This window comes from Rhamphochromis longiceps, linkage group LG17 (genome assembly GCF_057381845.1).
Source record: "Rhamphochromis longiceps isolate RC_006_pf linkage group LG17, R_longiceps_female_GT1.1, whole genome shotgun sequence".
NCBI classification, from domain to species: domain Eukaryota; kingdom Metazoa; phylum Chordata; class Actinopteri; order Cichliformes; family Cichlidae; genus Rhamphochromis; species Rhamphochromis longiceps.
Genome location: NC_140573.1, coordinates 11,886,972 through 11,905,472, shown reverse-complemented (window position 1 = coordinate 11,905,472; position 18,501 = coordinate 11,886,972). Strand labels below are relative to the sequence as shown.

General features: G+C 39.3%; 2 protein-coding genes and 1 long non-coding RNA gene across 4 annotated transcripts; 1 reads left to right on the top strand and 2 right to left on the bottom strand.

Annotated features, from left to right (window-relative positions):
- The first annotated feature begins 1,630 nt into the window (after positions 1-1,630).
- LOC146649355 (uncharacterized) lies at positions 1,631-3,918 on the top strand. Of its 2 annotated transcripts, none has more exons than XM_085387587.1 (5): positions 1,631-2,768; positions 2,876-2,957; positions 3,049-3,111; positions 3,208-3,270; positions 3,387-3,918. In XM_085387587.1, the coding sequence occupies exons 1-5, from the start codon at positions 2,753-2,755 to the stop codon at positions 3,916-3,918; spliced, it is 756 nt and encodes a 251-aa protein (XP_085243713.1). In that variant the 5' UTR covers positions 1,631-2,752. The 2 variants fall into 2 exon arrangements, 1 of the variants encoding a protein (XP_085243713.1); XR_014908336.1 differs by having other exon boundaries at positions 1,633-2,768; positions 2,864-2,957; positions 3,387-3,530.
- Positions 3,919-6,398: 2,480 nt separating this feature from the next.
- LOC146649354 (uncharacterized) lies at positions 6,399-11,055 on the bottom strand. Its single transcript, XM_085387478.1, has 2 exons — positions 10,588-11,055; positions 6,399-7,778 (listed from the first exon to the last, which is right to left on the bottom strand). The coding sequence occupies exons 1-2, from the start codon at positions 10,772-10,774 to the stop codon at positions 7,216-7,218; spliced, it is 750 nt and encodes a 249-aa protein (XP_085243604.1). The 5' UTR covers positions 10,775-11,055; the 3' UTR covers positions 6,399-7,215.
- A 2-nt stretch (positions 11,056-11,057) lies between these two features.
- Positions 11,058-11,738, bottom strand: LOC146649353 (uncharacterized). Its single transcript, XR_014908308.1, has 3 exons — positions 11,388-11,738; positions 11,200-11,293; positions 11,058-11,108 (listed from the first exon to the last, which is right to left on the bottom strand). It is a non-coding gene; the product is annotated as an uncharacterized LOC146649353 (long non-coding RNA).
- Positions 11,739-18,501: the final 6,763 nt, after the last annotated feature.

The following is an 18,501-nucleotide window of genomic DNA, read 5'->3' as shown; positions in this document are numbered from 1 at the left end:
CACCAGTGACTTGAGACTCGACTCTGACTTGCCTGACATTACTTGAGACTTGACTTGAGACTTGAGGATAAAGACTTGAGACTTACTTGAGACTTGCAAAACAATGACTTGGTCCCACCTCTGTAAATAAATATTGAAATATCTTTTGAATTAGTTAAACGTCAGAATAACGAGAGACAGAGCTGTCTATTTTATCATTATCATCAAATTTAGGAGTACATGTACACTAAGTTTATTGTTAAATAATAAGAAAACTCCAGACGATTCCATTCTGAGCTGAAGAAGCTTCTGATAGGTTAGTAGAGTCCATGTGAGTAAATTGGTGGCACATCTGTGGATGCATATAAGGCAAAACACAGAGCCTGTTTCTTTGACATGGGAAAATCAAGAGATGTCAACCAAAACACCAGGAAAAGAATTGTGGAGCTCCATAAGTGTGGCAAAATTTGAATACAATTTGGTGCCATTTACAATTAAGAAATACAGATAGTTTCTCTCTTTACTCTTAAAGGTAACAAATATGTTTTTTATATTTATCAATCTAAAAAAAATAAACATTTAGTCTGATTTGATGTTACAATTAAAAAGTGTTTGTGTTTTGATCTGAAGAGTATGTAAATATCTGGCTTCAACTGTATATTTGATGATTGTCAGCACAAAGAGGGAGAGAGGGGAGCAGAGAGGGAGATGGAGAATGAAGATAGAACAGAGATGGAACAAGAGCAGGTGAGACACACATGTTAGTCAAATGGTTGTTTACCAAAAGTATCACTGTATCATAGGTACTCATGTATCTTGTACCTAGTGTTTCTTTTTAGGTTTGTTATTTTTCAAATTCTATATTTATTAACCCTTTACAGCCGATCGGAGCGGGCACGCTCCATTTTGCGTAACTATTTTTAAATCCCGGTAGCTCTGCAACCACGTAAGCTAGCGCAATAATTTTTTTTGCATATGAAACCGGAGGAGTTGTACTTACATCTTATGCCATCAGCTTGTCCTAGGTCACAGTTTCCTTCCACATATAGCTTTGCAAAAACTGCATAAAAATCACTTGCAGCAACAAAAACATGATAGTAGTAATACGATGGCACCTGTCCAAGATGGCGGCCAACCAAACCGGTTTGACAACCGGTTTGACCGGTTTCGTGCGTGTGCGCATGCGCGTTCAGTAATACGATGGCACTAGTCCAAGATGGCGGCCAACCAAACCGATTTGACCAGTTTCGTGTGTGTGCGCATGCGCGTTCAGGTGTGGAAATACCACAGGGGATCAGAGGGGTTATATGAGTTTATGTGTTTTTAACGGGGTTTTAATTTAATCAAACCATAGGGTTTTTAATTAAACTATTTTTATCACTTAGGTGTATCGCAACATTCAGTTATGCATGTGTTCTTAAAAGCAATTCTTTGTTTCTTGTTTCATTCTTGGCGGAGTGGAAGCTGTTTTGGTTCACAGTGCGCCTTAACAAAGAGGGTGTGCTCTAGTCAAAAGTGTTGGTAATAGTGTTTTAATCACAGTAATTTTCTAAATCTGACAATGTCTCAGCTTGCAGTGAGGCATGCATTTTATTTTATAAATGGCACAAATGGGAATTTCTTCTGAATGGGTGATGTTAGCATGTTCACAAGCGTTTCATTTAATCAAACCCCTAGTTTTAATTTAACTAGTTTTTACACATCTACTGGGGTTTCTTTCCAGGGTTGATGCGATCATTTTATTTAAAAATCGGGATTTCGGAATGTTGAACTAAGAGTGAGACAAAGCCAGCTAGTTTTTTAACACAGTAAATGTCACAAATAGCATTCAGTCCTTTAGAAAATAAATGCTATAAGCAGCCAGTATCGCTCTTTTCAAACTAATCGTCTTTTAAATACACTCATTTTGTGATTCCGGTGTCAACACCTTGCACCGATGCAAGCATTTTATTTATTTAAAAACGGATCAAACGGGCCATTTCTTCTGTAAGGGGTTTCATGGTTTCAGAGTAGTTTTTAACACAACAGATAGTCGCAAATAACATTCAGCAAACGCTACAGTGATACTTCTAAAACGCTGCACACAATGTCGTCTTTTCCCCCAAAGCAACCAGTATCGCTCTTTTCAAACTAATCGTCTTTTAAATACACTCATTTTGTGATTCCGGTGTCAACACCTTGCACCGATGCAAGCATTTTATTTATTTAAAAACGGATCAAACGGGCCATTTCTTCTGTAAGGGGTTTCATGGTTTCAGAGTAGTTTTTAACACAACAGATAGTCACAAATAACATTCAGCCCTTTAGAAAATAAACGCTACAGTGATACTTCTAAAACCAGTTGCCCAGACCCGCTCCAACTTTTCAACAGCTGGCTAATTGTTTGAATTTGTTCAGGATTGTAAAAGCCCACCGCGGGTATCACTAGTTGAGAGTACCATGCGAACAAGGGCCCAGCCTATTGTTTAAAGTGGCCGGTATTGGCTCTTTTTGTAATTCCTCGACAAGGTAAATGGGGCAGGTGTACCAGTCGGGTGGCGACCCCGCCTATTGTCTGAAGTATCGGCTCCTTTGTAATTCCTTGAGAAGACAAAAGCCCTGAAGGGTCTCATTTAAATTGATTGGCGACATACCTTTTCTTTTTGGAAACACCCACCCTATATAAAAAAAACACGCTCAGAGCCCGAAACCCTGAGCCATTTACGCCTCAAGATTCGCTGCAGAGCACACCATTTTCTTTGCGATCATCAACACTAACATCGTTCTTTATAACATGGCCATCGTAAACGGTAAGTAAAACAAAACCTATTATTGGATTTTTAAAAAGTGTTATGTTAACATATTATAGGATATTCAAACTATTTTATTTTTCCTAAAACAAAAGCTTAATTTTTAGGAGTTCGGGAGAACGGCCCAGGGCCCTTTTCTTTAGAAACGGGCGCTTTTACAGCTGGAACTAGTCCTCTAACAGGCACAAGGTGTGTACAGCATTACTGGATTTTAAAACGTATGTATGTTTTAAACTAGCGATTGTTTTAAATTATGTAATAACGTTTTTGTTTGTTCCAGGGTTAACAAACTGAGCAGGAAAACATTCAGACACCGCGACCACAGAGCCCAACCTTACATCAGGTGTGTATACAACGGGATGTATAGTTGTGTATTTTTTTTTTTTAAAGGGGTTTAAACAATTACAAATGTTCTAAACTGACCGTTTTACACCTACAGAGCCACGCCAGAGAACCGGGTGTGTGGAGAAGCAGGACCATCCCGAATAACGCACACTACAAGGTAAGCATAGGCATATATAAATTAGATAAAAAGAGATAGAGAGGGAGACACGCTTATTCAGTTTGAAATGGGTACATGTATAAAATGTTTTAACACATGTCTATCTATCTTCACAGACTGCAGAACAGCACCCCTCCTCATAATGATCAGGACACCGTACGATTCCAGACGTTTTTGGAATGTTTAAGCAGTATCGACCTCCCAGAACAACAAAAACCTGGAGCTTTGTGCAGCAGTGGAGAGTCAGAACCGATCTTCATCAGCGAACCTGCAACACCTCCGAGTGAGTGGCTACATCGCGATTTCTCTGATGTTTTTGAGTACAGCATGTCAGATTTTGATCTAGTTCATATACCCACCACCCCAGAATGTGTCAGAAATAGCATTGATTCACACATAGATTTCGAAGAAGGCGGCATAACAGACTCTCAAATATCAGCGGCGTATGATGCTTACATAAAGCTTCCAGACGCTCAGCCTGCTGAACAGAGTCATATAGCTTCAATAGCTGATAAATTATGTTTGATTGAAGCTAGACTCAATCAATACCACCAAGAAGCACAGGTACAAAGGCAACAGTTTACCAAACTCATAAACAAAGTGTGTAGTACATTAGACAACATCTGCAGCAAAATTTCAAGTCCCTGACTTTTAAAATCCAGACCATGGACCCTCCAAATAAATTATTTAAACATAATAACGGAACCTCCACTCCTGTTAGATGTTTTGACTTAGAGACTTTTATGCAGTGGGCTGAAGAAACAGATAAAAAATTAGACGATATTATAGCTAGACTTAATAGGGTGCCTGCATCAGCCTCATCCGATACACATCCTTGTCAGACTGTTCCTACGTCTGCTATTGCTGATGGGGCTATTGTTGCTAATAATAGTGATAGTACAGCAGGTGTTGCTCGGGCCGTTGCTGTTACTGATGCTAACCATATAGCTTGTGCTGCTGGTGATTTTGCGTCTGATGCACAATCTAGCCGGGTCACCTCTGCTGCAGCTACTGCAGTTGTTATTGAGCCCGTTGTGCAGTCTGGGTCCGGCAGCCGCTCTCAGTCACACATTAGAGAGATACCTAATTTTAATGCTCGCGAATTGCGTGAACGCCTTGATTTTAGGGGTATAAGTCTCGATCATCCAGAACAAGTGCCGGCGCGAGTGCGCGAGTGCTTAGCCAATGTGATAGACAGAGCTGTGGCGGGATCCCAACAGGGCAGTGTTCTAAACGTGGTCCTGCGTGGCCCCTCGCTGGCTTCAGATGTTCAGGCTGTTTTAAACGCTGATGATCGGTATGATCCGGAGCTGTTTCTCGATCAAATTGCACAAGTTATGCAGAGTAATGATGAATCTATCGGTGATGATGAATTAGAGTTTATTGTCACGGTAGCTCAGAACAGTAGTGGCGGGTCTCGCTTAAGACTGGCGCACATACCTTATGATGAGATTCTCTCAAAGAAAGGCAGACATTTATACACACCAAACAACACAAACAACAATTTGTGCTTCTCCCTATGCATAGCACATTCATTAAACTCATCATCCTCTGAGCATGAAAAACTTGCTACAGCTAAACAGATGCATGCTGAAGTAGGTCTATGCGACACACAGCAAGTATCATTCTCTGATGTCGGTAAATTTGAGAAGCACTTCAACATTAAGATTGTAATCTATTACCACACAGAAGGGCGTAAACGCCTGGAATGTTTTTACACACATGAAGAGCCAAACCCTAACACGTTGATGATGTATCTCCATAATCAACATTACCACCTGATTTTAAACCCGACCGCTTTTTTGGGGGGATCCTATGTGTGTAATTTCTGTTACAGTATATATAATACACCATTACAGCACAGCTGTAAACATAGATGTAACACATGTTACACACTCTGTCAACATCACAGGGGACCCACAGTGAAATGCAGCGACTGTAACCGCATCTGCAAATCACAACACTGTTACCAACAACACAAATTACCTGAATTAAAACACAACATGATCCCCTGTGATAATATGAAACATTGCATGCACTGTGGCACCACATATAGAGAATCCAAGAAATTGCCACACAAATGTGCGCAGCCTAGATGCGAGCACTGCCGCGAACCTAAATTAGCAGGAGACTCCGACCATCAGTGTTTCATACAGCCTGTTGAAAAACAGAAGCCTAACGATAAATACATTTTATATGATTTTGAGACGCGGTACCACAACGGTAAACACGAGGCTAACTTTGTGTGTGCGTCTGATCTGAAGGGCAATAAGTTCACATTTAATACATTAAAGTGTGTGGAGGCGTTTGTGCAGCATTACAGACGCCCAAGGTTTCGTGGGTACACTTTCATAGCACATAATGCATCTGGCTTTGATAACTACATACTCCTCGAGTACTTTGTCAGACAGAGCATAACACCTAGTGTCATAATGAGCGGCAGCCGTGTGATTTTAATGCATGACAGGGACTATGACCAGCGGTGGATTGATTCGTTCAGCTTTTTGCCCATGGGCCTTGCCAAAATACCCTCTGCTTTAGGTTTTCAAGACCTGCAGAAGGGCCATTTCCCACACAGGTTTAATACGAGGGATAATGAGCGTTATGTGGGCCCGTACCCAGACCCCTCCTTCTACGGCTATGAGCACATGTCTGAAAGCGATAAGGTGCGATTCATGGAATGGTACCAGGTTGCCTCACAGAATCCCTTTGATTTTCAGGCTGAACTCAGGCGTTACTGTGTTAACGATGTTGATGTCCTGCGTAAAGCATGCATCATTTATCGTGACACGCTACTGGGTTGTACTCAAGTTGATCCATTCATGTATACCACCCTGGCTGCATTTAGTATGGGTGTGTATAAAACGCTGTTTCTGCCTAGAGACGCGCTCGCTCTCACGTATGAAGGGGCATACGTTGAGCAGAACAAGACGTTTTCTAACATCTCTATTGAATGGCTTCAATATGTGTCCCACACCACCAACAAAGTGGTAAAACATGCTCTCAGAGGAGGCGAACAGAGGGTTGGACCGTATTTTGTGGACGGTTTTGACCCCACAAGTAATACAGCTTATGCTACCCCGAGAGTGAAGTGCGTAGAGTAGGAGGAGCCCTGTATATCATCTCCAACAGAGACAGATTCCTCCGCATGCGTGATGACATCCTTTCACCTCTTTGCTGATTTTTGTTTTGGAATGTAAACAACCGGACAGTCTGATAGTAAATTTGTTCTGAGTCTTAAATAGTCCGGGGTCTTAGCTTTATAGTCTATTAAAAGATACCCGTATGTTGTGGATGTGGCATCATTAAACGCTTCTATAAAATATTTAGTATTACCCGGAAACATTTGCCTACCTAAAAGCATAACCTGATATTTATCTCTCGGATTTTTAAACAATATTAGGTAATTAGTGTTCAAGGAAATGGTTCTACTGGATTTTCCTTGAATAAACAAATTCTGAACTAGATATATACAACTCAAATTCCTCTATGATGCACATACTTTGTAAACACATTTTGTACTTCTAAATTGTCAGCTGCGTCGTTCATTACATCGTCTATAATTAACAAATTGTTCTTTTCTGTAGGCAGAAGGGTGTCATCAGCAAGAGATTCGGGTATACCGTTAACAAAGTTTATGTTTCTTATCTTAAGAAGCTGGTCATATAGTGGCTGCCATCCTTATCCCATAGTGATTCGGGTAATTTGTCAGGGCCTTGGAAGGGTGGCCATATCAGGATACATGTTTTAAAAATGCACTAAATGTAGGATACATGTTTGAAAAATTATACATGCTTTTAAAAATGTGGTAAATGCAGGTTACATGTTTTAAGAAAGAAAAAATCTGGATGCATGTTTGAAAAAATAAGCAGGGTAGCTGTTTGAAAGATACGGTACAATAAGTTTTTTGTTTTTTTGGAAAGAATCAGTCTTTCAGAGAAAACATTAGCAGCCTCCTTTGTAACACTCTGTGACCAACCGTAGCTGCCCGATTTTCACCACGTCCAACCCCACCAGATTGTGGTATGCCTCGGCGATGGCGTCAAAGACTTTCCTTACCGATTTCAGTTCGTGCAAGAGAGTTTCCGCCACCATGCGGACTTTGACGTCGTCCATTTTGATGTTGCGGGCAATCAGCAGATGTTGAATGGAAGGAATGAAGCGAGGGGTGAGGAGTCTTTTTCTGATGCTGTAATAATTTTCAGCGTAAAAGTCATCCACCAACACTTGCAGACACTCATGCTGTCTCTGGCTGGGGTGGTCAAACTTGCAGCCGTTGCATTTGTCAGTGAGGTACTTGTTGATTACTAGGTTGACTAGGTGATACACAGCTGTTTTCACGGTATCGATAAATAAAGAAGATGCCCGACCGTCAAGCTCGACGGCTTGCTGCTGCTGCTTCTCCAAGGGGCTATAGTAACCGGGCGTGTCAGGTACTAATGAGCCCTCGTCCGAGGAACTGTCCTCCTCCTCAGTGTGACGCAGGGGTGCAGAGTCCATCCTTCTCGCTGTTTTGAGATTAAAAAAAAAAAGGTTTTGGAGGAATGAGACGGCGGTCTTGTTTTAAAATAACAGAAGGTGGGGCGTGATCCTGAAGTGGGATGATCTTAAAGGGCGGGTAGGATATGTAGCATTTGAAATGCAAAACGTCTCCTTATCAGCTGGAAATATTAAAGCCAGAACTTGCAACATGATACTTTTTACTTCATGTACGGGGTTTCAAAAATAAATTTTATTTCAAGTAAACAAACTAATACATTTGATTCAGGTAAAACAGATCATCACATTTATTCTTGTAAAGGGTTTTCTAAAAAGTTTTATTTCATGTAAAGCGTTTCCAAGGCTGTTAGCCGCGTTGCCCTGTATTGAACTTATTTACAGTTTGTCAGTAAAGGGTGACATGCACTTCTGGCCCCTGTGTTGAATGAGCCCATGTTGGGTTTGTGAATTTGACACCTTAAGGTTTTGAAGTTGGGGATACATGCTCCTGGTGAGCACAAGATGTCTGATATCAGCTTGACATCACAGTTATAAATGGAATTCAAAATGTTTTTGGAAGTATGACTAACGTATAATCTGACTTCTAAGGTACGCACGCCAAGGCCTAGAAGACAAGGGGACAGTTTACTTTGTGCTATAAAAACACAAACCTTAATCTTTGATCTTCCAATTTTATCTTTCTGTTCTGGTTTTAGAGTCTCTGTTTATTGAGTCGTACTTTGGGAATCACCCTGTTGTGAGACAAGGGTACGCTGGGAGAGAATATGGCATTATACAAGCAGAGTGTTTTGGCTGTTTCTGTAGATCTAAGAAATACACCTGTTATTGGTTATGAAAAAGAGTTAGCTGTGGTGCAGGTTTAATTTATAATTGTTGCATGAACTGTTAAAGAATTAAAGACAGCTTTACACCGATAGTGCAGGCATTTTTTTTTTTACTTAAGTAAAAGTATAGCTGGTGTCAGAAATACTCAAGTAAAAGTTTGATAATGTATGGGCTCGGAAATGTGCTCAAAGTAAGAAAGTCAAAGTAGTAACCTAGCTGAATATTGCCCTGTAATAAAATAATGTTAGTAGGTGAGAGTACAAACTTAGTCTGGTGGTGAACAGGCACAAGAGGGTCAGAGGCACATTTGGCAGCCAGAGCTAGTGTTAGAGTTCAGAGACCCTGAGCCTGGTGGTTGGGCTAGCAACATGGTCTGGTGAAAGAGTCTAACATCCATGCATTACATGGTGTTGCGGCTGATAAAAAACAAAACAAACAAACAAACAAAAAGCCTATAAACTGACCCCTTGTTTAGAGGTGATTGTCAGTTTGCTGGGTTTTTTAGAGACGCTGAGAGTGAGAGAGATCATGTTCTACATTACTTTAAAAGTGATTTTCAGAGCTGTTGATGTATGAAACACTGTCCATAGAAACATGGATCAACTCTGTTTATGGCATTGAGTGTTAAATTGTGACAGTTTCAATAAAGTCTGCAAAATTCTTGCATTTATACTGGGGAGCTAGGAAAAGTTAGACCTTGGTTGTACTATTAAAAATCAGTTTCATAAAAAAACAATTAAACCGATATGAAGAAGAATGTGTTTGTAAAACTAGCAGTAAAGTATGGGAACTATAAGACAGACTGTTTCTGCTATCAAAACAGTTTGTGTTGTTAATCCTGAATGATTCTTGGTCACAACATTTTACTCCACACACATTTGGAAAATCGCATAGTTTGACAATAAATATCCCAGTAAAGACACTTCATTTCTTAAGAAATATGCAGAGGGAGTGATCTTTATCAAAAGTAGAAGTTACATCTTTAGCTAAACCGTTGTACACAAAAGCTTTAAAAATCTATAGTGTGTGAGGTTGTGTAAGTAAGGGTTGGCTTGCCCTTCTCGCCCACATGTGACAAACCATCTGTTGGATCATGGATTTGATGCCTCAGCATTGTGAAAGTGGGGAAACATACTCCTGGTTGAGCATACGATTTCTGCTTACAACTTAGAATCTCAGTTCTAAATGAAATTAAAAATGTTTTTGTAAGTATGGCTAATGTATACTTTGACTTCTAAGGCATTCACACACACACACACACGCACGCACGCACGCACGCACGCACACAAACAACATAAATACAGAGAAGAAGAGGGTGTAGTTTATTACGCATCATAAAAGATATCACTAATCTTTCAACTGTATCTTTCTGTTCTGAGTTTAGAGTCCTTGTTTGTTTACTGAGTCGTACTTTGGGAGTCATACTGTTGTGATACTGGGAGAAAGGGGTAAGGTGTGAGAGGCAAAACCATCACACACAAAACTTCAAAAATCTAAAGAGTGTGTGGGACTGCTAGCTGTGTCGTTCAGCAATAAACTTATCTACAGTGTGTTAGTAAAGAGTGACTTGTACTTCTGTCCCATTAAACAATGGTTTAAGAAATTTCACTGCAAACTATAAAAGGAATCTGGGTTTAAATAGAACATAGCAGATGTTGTCTAATGTACTACACACTTTGTTTATGAGTTTGGTAAACTGTTGCCTTTGTACCTGTGCTTCTTGGTGGTATTGATTGAGTCTAGCTTCAATCAAACATAATTTATCAGCTATTGAAGCTATATGACTCTGTTCAGCAGGCTGAGCGTCTGGAAGCTTCATGTAAGCATCATACGCCGGTGATATTTGAGAGTCTGTTATGCCGCCTTCTTCGAAATCTATGTGTGAATCAATGCTATTTCTGTCACATTCTGGGGTGGTGGGTATATGAACTAGATCAAAATCTGATATACTGTACTCAAAAACATCAGAGAAATCGCGAGGTAGCCACTCACTCGGGGGTGTTGCAGGTTCGCTGATGAAGATCGGTTCTGACTCTCCACTGTTGCACAAAGCTCCAGGTTTTTGTTGTTCTGGGAGGTCGATACTGCTTAAACATTCCAAAAACGTCTGGAATCGTACGGTGTCCTGATCATTATGAGGAGGGGTGCTGTTCTGCAGTCTGTGAAGATAGATAGACATGTGTTAAAACATTTTATACATGTACCCATTTCAAACTGAATAAGCGTGTCTCCCTCTCTATCTCTTTTTATCTAATTTATATATGCCTATGCTTACCTTGTAGTGTGCGTTATTCGGGATGGTCCTGCTTCTCCACACACCCGGTTCTCTGGCGTGGCTCTGTAGGTGTAAAACGGTCAGTTTAGAACATTTGTAATTGTTTAAACCTCTTTTTAATTTTTTTTTCTTTTGAAAAAATAATACACAACTATACATCCCGTTGTATACACACCTGATGTAAGGTAGGGCTCTGTGGTCGCGGTGTCTGAATGTTTTCCTGCTCAGTTTGTTAACCCTGGAACAAACAAAAACGTTATTACATAATTTAAAACAATCGCTAGTTTAAAACATACATACGTTTTAAAATCCAGTAATGCTGTACACACCTTGTGCCTGTTAGAGGACTAGTTCCAGCTGTAAAAGCGCCCGTTTCTAAAGAAAAGGGCCCTGGGCCGTTCTCCCGAACTCCTAAAAATTAAGCTTTTGTTTTAGGGAAAAAAAATAGTTTGAATATCCTACAATATGTTAACATAACACTTTTTAAAAATCCAATAATAGGTTTTGTTTTACTTACCGTTTACGATGGCCATGTTATAAAGAACGATGTTAGTGTTGATGATCGCAAAGAAAATGGTGTGCTCTGCAGCGAATCTTGAGGCGTAAATGGCTCAGGGTTTCGGGCTCTGAGCGTGTTTTTTTTATATAGGGTGGGTGTTTCCAAAAAGAAAAGGTATGTCGCCAATCAATTTAAATGAGACCCTTCAGGGCTTTTGTCTTCTCAAGGAATTACAAAGGAGCCGATACTTCAGACAATAGGCGGGGTCGCCACCCGACTGGTACACCTGCCCCATTTACCTTGTCGAGGAATTACAAAAAGAGCCAATACCGGCCACTTTAAACAATAGGCTTGTAGCGTTTGCTGAATGTTATTTGCGACTATCTGTTGTGTTAAAAACTACTCTGAAACCATGAAACCCCTTACAGAAGAAATGGCCCGTTTGATCCGTTTTTAAATAAATAAAATGCTTGCATCGGTGCAAGGTGTTGACACCGGAATCACAAAATGAGTGTATTTAAAAGACGATTAGTTTGAAAAGAGCGATACTGGCTGCTTATAGCATTTATTTTCTAAAGGACTGAATGCTATTTGTAACATTTACTGTGTTAAAAACTAGCTGGCTGGCTTTGTCTCACTCTTAGTTCAACATTCCGAAATCCCGATTTTTAAATAAAATGATCGCATCAACCCTGGAAAGAAACCCCAGTAGATGTGTAAAAACTAGTTAAATTAAAACTAGGGGTTTGATTAAATGAAACGCTTGTGAACATGCTGACATCACCCATTCAGAAGAAATTCCCATTTGTGCCATTTATAAAATAAAATGCATGCCTCACTGCAAGCTGAGACATTGTCAGATTTAGAAAATTAGTGTGATTAAAACACTATTACCAACACTTTTGACTAGAGCACACCCTCTTTGTTAAGGCGCACTGTGAACCAAAACAGCTTCCACCCCGCCAAGAATGAAACAAGAAACAAAGAATTGCTTTTAAGAACACATGCATAACTGAATGTTGCGATACACCTACACATCAAACTCTTGAGCAATTTAAATCTTTACTAAAGAAACACTTTTACGCTCTGGCTTTTAACACATTATGACCCAAGCATTTTGGATTTATCTGAATTAGTTAGTATTGTTTCAATTCTTCTATTTTATTGTTTCTATTGTTATTATTGTATTACACTGTAGTTTTTAATTTTATTGTTATTGTTAAGCACTTTGTGCAGCATCGGCTGTTGGAAATGTGCTATATAAATAAATCTGACCTTGACCTTGACCTTGACCTAAGTGATAAAAATAGTTTAATTAAAAACCCTATGGTTTGATTAAATTAAAACCCCGTTAAAAACACAAACTCATATAACCCCTCTGATCCCCTGTGGTATTTCCACACCTGAACGCGCATGCGCACACACATGAAACTGGTCAAATCGGTTTGGTTGGCCGCCATCTTGGACTAGTGCCATCGTATTACTGAACGCGCATGCGCACACGCACGAAACCGGTCAAACCGGTTGTCAAACCGGTTTGGTTGGCCGCCATCTTGGACAGGTGCCATCGTATTACTACTCATGATATTCCAGAAACACGCTTCGCCGATCCGATCAGCTGTTTGTAACACTTCCTACGTCCATCAGCGCGAACTATCACATGACCGCATGACCTGCCCGAAACCGGAAGTGACGTCATTTTGCGGAAATGTAGTTTTTTTACGATCGGGGCCTTATGAGCCTATACTTGTGTTCTAAAAAGTTATGTTTGAGTTTATGACTTTCTGTGTCGTTTCTGGGATGCTTAGGACTCATATTGCACTGCTGGAAATAGTTTATTTTGATGCATATGCTGTTATTTTGCAAATTTGCACTATAATATTTATTTTCGTTTTTCCTGCAGTGTATAAAAATTGGTGTATTTCAAAAATAAAACTATGAAGACACTCAAAATAAATTTCCTGTGGTGGGAAACTAGTTTGTGCAACTTTTTTGTATTTACAGTTTTGAGGGATGAGCCTCTTAAATTTCTCTAACTAGAAATATATGTTAAAAAAACAAAAACGATTTTCAATTTTTTTGTAGTTTATTGCACTTTTTTGCAATTTATGTAATTACTATGCACCTAATGCAGACATATTATTAAAGTTTGGGCTATAATGGTTGTATTGATGTATAGCAACTTGAAATGCTCCCAAAAATGGCTCCACAGCATGTAAAAATATAATATAAGCTCTGGCGGACTTGGTTCTATGGTAGGTCTTAAAGGGTTAAGTTATGCAGACTTGTTTGCACAACAAGGCTAAATAATTATATAAACTTTTCTCAATCTAAATAGTGGACTTTGGTAGAATTAAAAAATAAGTGTAGTGCAGGTCTATGATTCTGGTTCTGTCTTGGTTAAGTCCTAAGTCAGGGGTGTCAAACTCAAATACACAGTAGGCCAAAATTCAAAACTGGAACAAGGTCGCGGGCTAACATTAATATTTATTGAAAAAAAATCTTCCTCCAGATTTAAGAATGAATCTCTTGTTATGGACTCAAACATCTTTTGCTGAAAAACTGAATATGGAACAAGCAAAGCTTAATACTAAACAATATATATATTAGCTGTATAATACCAGTAGGCCAGCTCTAATAATAATTTGGTATGGCTTCGCAGGCCAAATGTAATTAGGCTGCAGGCCTAATTTGGCCCGTGAGCCAGAGGTTGACACCTATGTCCTAAGTAGTCCTGATTTTGAACTGTTGTAGTCCTGTTATAATTCCGGATCAGTTCTGGGTCTGGTTGAATTGGGGTTTAGTCCTCATGTCTTGATACAGACCTGATTTTGTTCTGCCTTGCTGCTTAATTAAAAAACTAGTTTAAGGTGACCTGCATATGTGATATATATCTTTCCCTATATGAAGTCATTCTTTTTTGAACAAAACTCAAAACAGAGCCTATTACTCTGGCACACAGCTCAGTGGACATTTAGATGAGAAAATATATATTTGACACATAATAAAATAAAAATAAATAAAATAAATGCTCCCTTTAGAAATTTTTTTTTTTTTGCTTTTTTTTTGCTCTATAATATAGTCGTTTAGAGAAACAAATTAAGTTTAAGTGAAAATGTACATTTTTTGCACTCTCTGGTCAACTGACTCAGTGACTCAAATGACTCAAAAAACCGATTCACTTTGGTGAGTGACTCATTCAAACTCGATTCAGTAAAAAGAATCAAATTTACCATCACTACAACTGATGCGAAACCCCTTCCACAGGCAAATGACATAAGAAAGATTCCAGCATCAGTCAGTTTCACTCCAGTTAGGGAGTTTGGAACTGCATTTTAATACATTTTCCCCTTTACAGTGGCCAAATGGGAACAACCTCTCAGTCTCCTCGGCAACCCAGTGAAGGATCGTTTAAAACTAGACTGGAACAAACCCATTATTTGATTAATGTCATAACAGAATGTGTTAACAAAACTGAACTATCACTGTTAGAGTCACACTATAGTAACCTTGAAAACCAACAAACATTAGCTACCTAGCGAACTTTAATTAATATGTTCTAATTTTTGCCCTGACAGTGAAGACTTTCTTTTCTTCTCCCACCCAGAGTGGAGGATTATTGATCCATTAAGCGTGAAAAACTATGCAACTGACTTCACTTTGTGCATGTTACACATGGCTATTTTTGTAAGGGAAAGATCTAGCAGGTACTTTGCTGGTTACATGGTTGAAGTACTGTATCAGGGGCAGGAAATGGATTGCAAGTTCCTGAAACAAACAGTCTAGTCTGTTCACATATCTTTTTAAATGTGAACTAAATATTTATGGGTTTAAACCGTTGGGGAATTGATAGGTCATCTGCTCATAAATCTTCAGAAGTGGAAACTTCTGAAGGTGTGTCTCTGGACACCTGGTCCACCACTAAAAGATCCTCATCCTCGCTGGCTATCTGCCTGGTTCCTCATGATTGTCATCTTCACCACTGGCTCTCTGCCCAGCGGGCTGTGGTCATCAACAGGGAACCATGTATAGCTTTTAGCCTCCAGAGGTGTCCCGCCTCCCCAACTTGGCTCTGGGCCATCCACCATTGAGCATTTAATAGTTCTTTCATCTGCAAGTCCATTAGGATCTGCTTGGCTCAAGGTGATGTCAAATTTGTCATCAGATGGGGAGCACCTAGCTGACATCCTTGTGTCTTACAAAGAAATAGCTATATACATACACCCTTTAGACGGACTTTAAGGAAGTACAAAAGGAAGGATTACTTAGCCCTTGTGTCTCCAGCTCTCTGTGTCCTTGTCTGCAACAGATTATAGTAGCCACATAGGTTGGCTTAGTTAGAAAGCCGTTCAACCACACTGGCCTAAGATCCTTAGTTTTTAGTCTCTCTTTCCAAGATTTCGGACTCCTTCTGAAGCTTTGTTGCCATTTTCTAGGTTGTCCTTTACAAAATATATTTGTGATACTTTACAAACAGACATAATCCTGGAGAACAAATATATTTCTCTGGAAACACAATTTAGACTTTGGCTGAAACATAATTTTCAGGAGATATGACTGAGCGTTACTGTTATATTATGACCAGTGGCATTTTAAATTATAAATATATTACAGAGGCTTATGTGCACAAGCCATCAAAATATCTTTAGTGTTACATGTATAATCCTGTTTTGATGCAGAATTCAGTTGAAATCAGGCAAGAATGGGACTTTCTTTTATAATGCGTTCTTGTGAATTGATTGTGTATCGCATACATTTGATTTGGGTTCCAGTTCTTACTTCTGCAAGACAAAAGTCGTCCGCTGGCCTGGATTTAGAAAAGCATAGCAAAAACAATCTGCACCTCCTGCTTCAGATGCAATTTGTGTTTGTGTATTCAGAGGCTGCGGCGAGAGGCAGGACCTCGGCTCTTCCAGGGCACCCTGCAGGCTTGGCTGCTGGCATCAGCGAGGGAGTGCGGCCACTGCTGGGATGACGTGAACGCCAAACCGGAGTACATCACAGCTCGACTGGAGGTATGCGAGTCAGACCTTCTCAGGAGGGTTTCACTTTTCTCTCTTCTTTATAATCGACTCTTTTTCTCTCTCTCTCTCTTAGCTCCTTGTCTCAGAGTGGGAGGGATTTGAAGCACAAAGGGAGGAGCTTGTCGTTTGGTTGGCTGATATGGATGTCCACCTGAGTGAGGTTGACCAGCTGACAGGAAACACGTGGAAAAACTGAAACAACTGCAGGTGTGAGGTTGTTTTTATATAACATATATGTGATAATATATAAACGTCAGAGACATTGTCCTAAACTGGACTAATAAAGAACCATGAGTACAACATGAAACTTACCTTACATAACATGAAGCTGAAGTCCATTGATCATTTTAATAAAAAAAATTGTTGTTGAAATATTTTTACTGAACATGCAAATATCTTCTGATGAAAATGTGTTGATTTATTGGTCTGTTATGAAGCTATTGCTATTTCTAATGTGTTTTATCACTTTCTGATTTTTTATTAATTAAACAATACATGCATTAATTGTGTTATCTTAGTATAGTTTATATATATATATATCTATTTATAGTCTAGTAAAAATGTTTAATTATTACTGTTTAAATGACTAATATGTGACATGTATTAGTTGTGATGTTGTGCTGAGGGTTAAAATGCCTTTTTGTCTTTTGGTATACTACGAAATGGCAATAAACCATTAAAATATCTCTATGTGCTTGTATTTATTTTACCCTACTCAAATTCAATTTAGGATACATTTTATTTTGAAAGATTTAAAATGGTGCTTTAAAGAACCACTCAAAAAAGGTTCTTTAAAATGTTTTTTTATAGAATGACCTTTTAAAAAATGGTTTTTCAAAGAACCATTTTTAAAAAGGTTTTTTCTTTGAAAAAGGTGCCCCAAAGAACCATTTCTTGATGGTTCTTTGTGGCACCAAAAAAGGTTCTTCTATGGCATCAGTCTAAAGAATCACTTTTGGTTCCAGTTGGCACCTTTATTTTTCTGAGTGCAAGTTGATTATTTCTGTTTTTTGGGCATGTCTTGTTGGATATAATGATTTTTCATGAAATGAATCTGTCAAGGGCAACGGGTTATTATTCACAGAATTGGTGCAGAAATCAGGTGTCTTTTCAGTATGTGTACAGCATAGAGAAAAGCTTTGTAACCAGAGAGTGTAACTCCCTGTCACTGACATGACCTAAAGTGATAGTTGCAGGGATTTCCTCTCACCTTCCTCATACTTCTAAGAGGTAGATTGACTGTTCTGACAGGTGGTGGTTTCTTTTTTTTCATTTGAGGATTTTGTCTCACGGAGAGCTGGAAAGTGACAATCTTGTTGAGTAGTTGCACTAACGTTTGTGGTGAAGTTGTCAGTCTTCCTCTCAAGAATAAAGACCACGTGTGGCCACTTGAGCTGAACAAAATAGACTGCAGAGGCCAGTGACAAGGGGCTGAGGCTTTGTACTCTCTGAGAATCTACATGTTGACTTGATTTCTTTGAGATCCAAGCTGCTGCAGCGTGAAAGGGACAATGTCACCCATGTGGACCAAGTATGGCACTCAATTTCCCTCAAAGGATATCAAGAAAGATTTATCGAAGAACATCCATTTAAACGACATCCCACATAGCGAGGACAATGGGACAGTTTAGTAATTTATCTCCATGTGAGTTCTGCAGACAGTGAACCATGCACAACAGTTGCCGCATTTAGAGTCAAACAGTAGGTCATAGGTGTTAGCAGTGCAGTTTCTTTAGACAAAGCTCTCACGCAGTGAATTTGAATGGAGGGTGGAAGTTCCCTGGACCACGTATTGTACATGATTCACTGCATGTGGTGAGCACGCTACATACAGCTAGTGTTCTGCTAAAATAACCACTTGTGCTGCTATAATCACAGCGATGGATCACACATATCCCATTATGCAAACAAAGGCATTACCTAAACTAATTTGCACACTTATTAGCAAATTGCATCTGTCATATGAAAACACTGTAACTCCAGTTATACTGACTTTCATGTTTGATGATTTTTCAGAGGTATAGGTTTTATAGATTTTATATGCATTACAACTTAAAACTAATCTATTCAGATGGGCAATGTTTGATCTGTTCATTGTGACTGTTTTT

Excerpts from the sequence above, each read along its gene's own strand:
- LOC146649355 (XM_085387587.1), top strand. Across the intron at positions 2,958-3,048 it reads AGTCCTCTAACAGGCACAAG|GGTTAACAAACTGAGCAGGA; the intron begins GTGTGTACAGCA and ends TGTTTGTTCCAG. Across the intron at positions 3,271-3,386 it reads CGAATAACGCACACTACAAG|ACTGCAGAACAGCACCCCTC; the intron begins GTAAGCATAGGC and ends CTATCTTCACAG.
- LOC146649354 (XM_085387478.1), bottom strand. The coding sequence starts at position 10,774 with ATGTCTATCTATCTTCACAGACTGCAGAACAGCACCCCTCCTCATAAT. Across the intron at positions 7,779-10,587 it reads CGAACCTGCAACACCCCCGA|CGAGAAGGATGGACTCTGCA; the intron begins GTGAGTGGCTAC and ends ATCTCAAAACAG.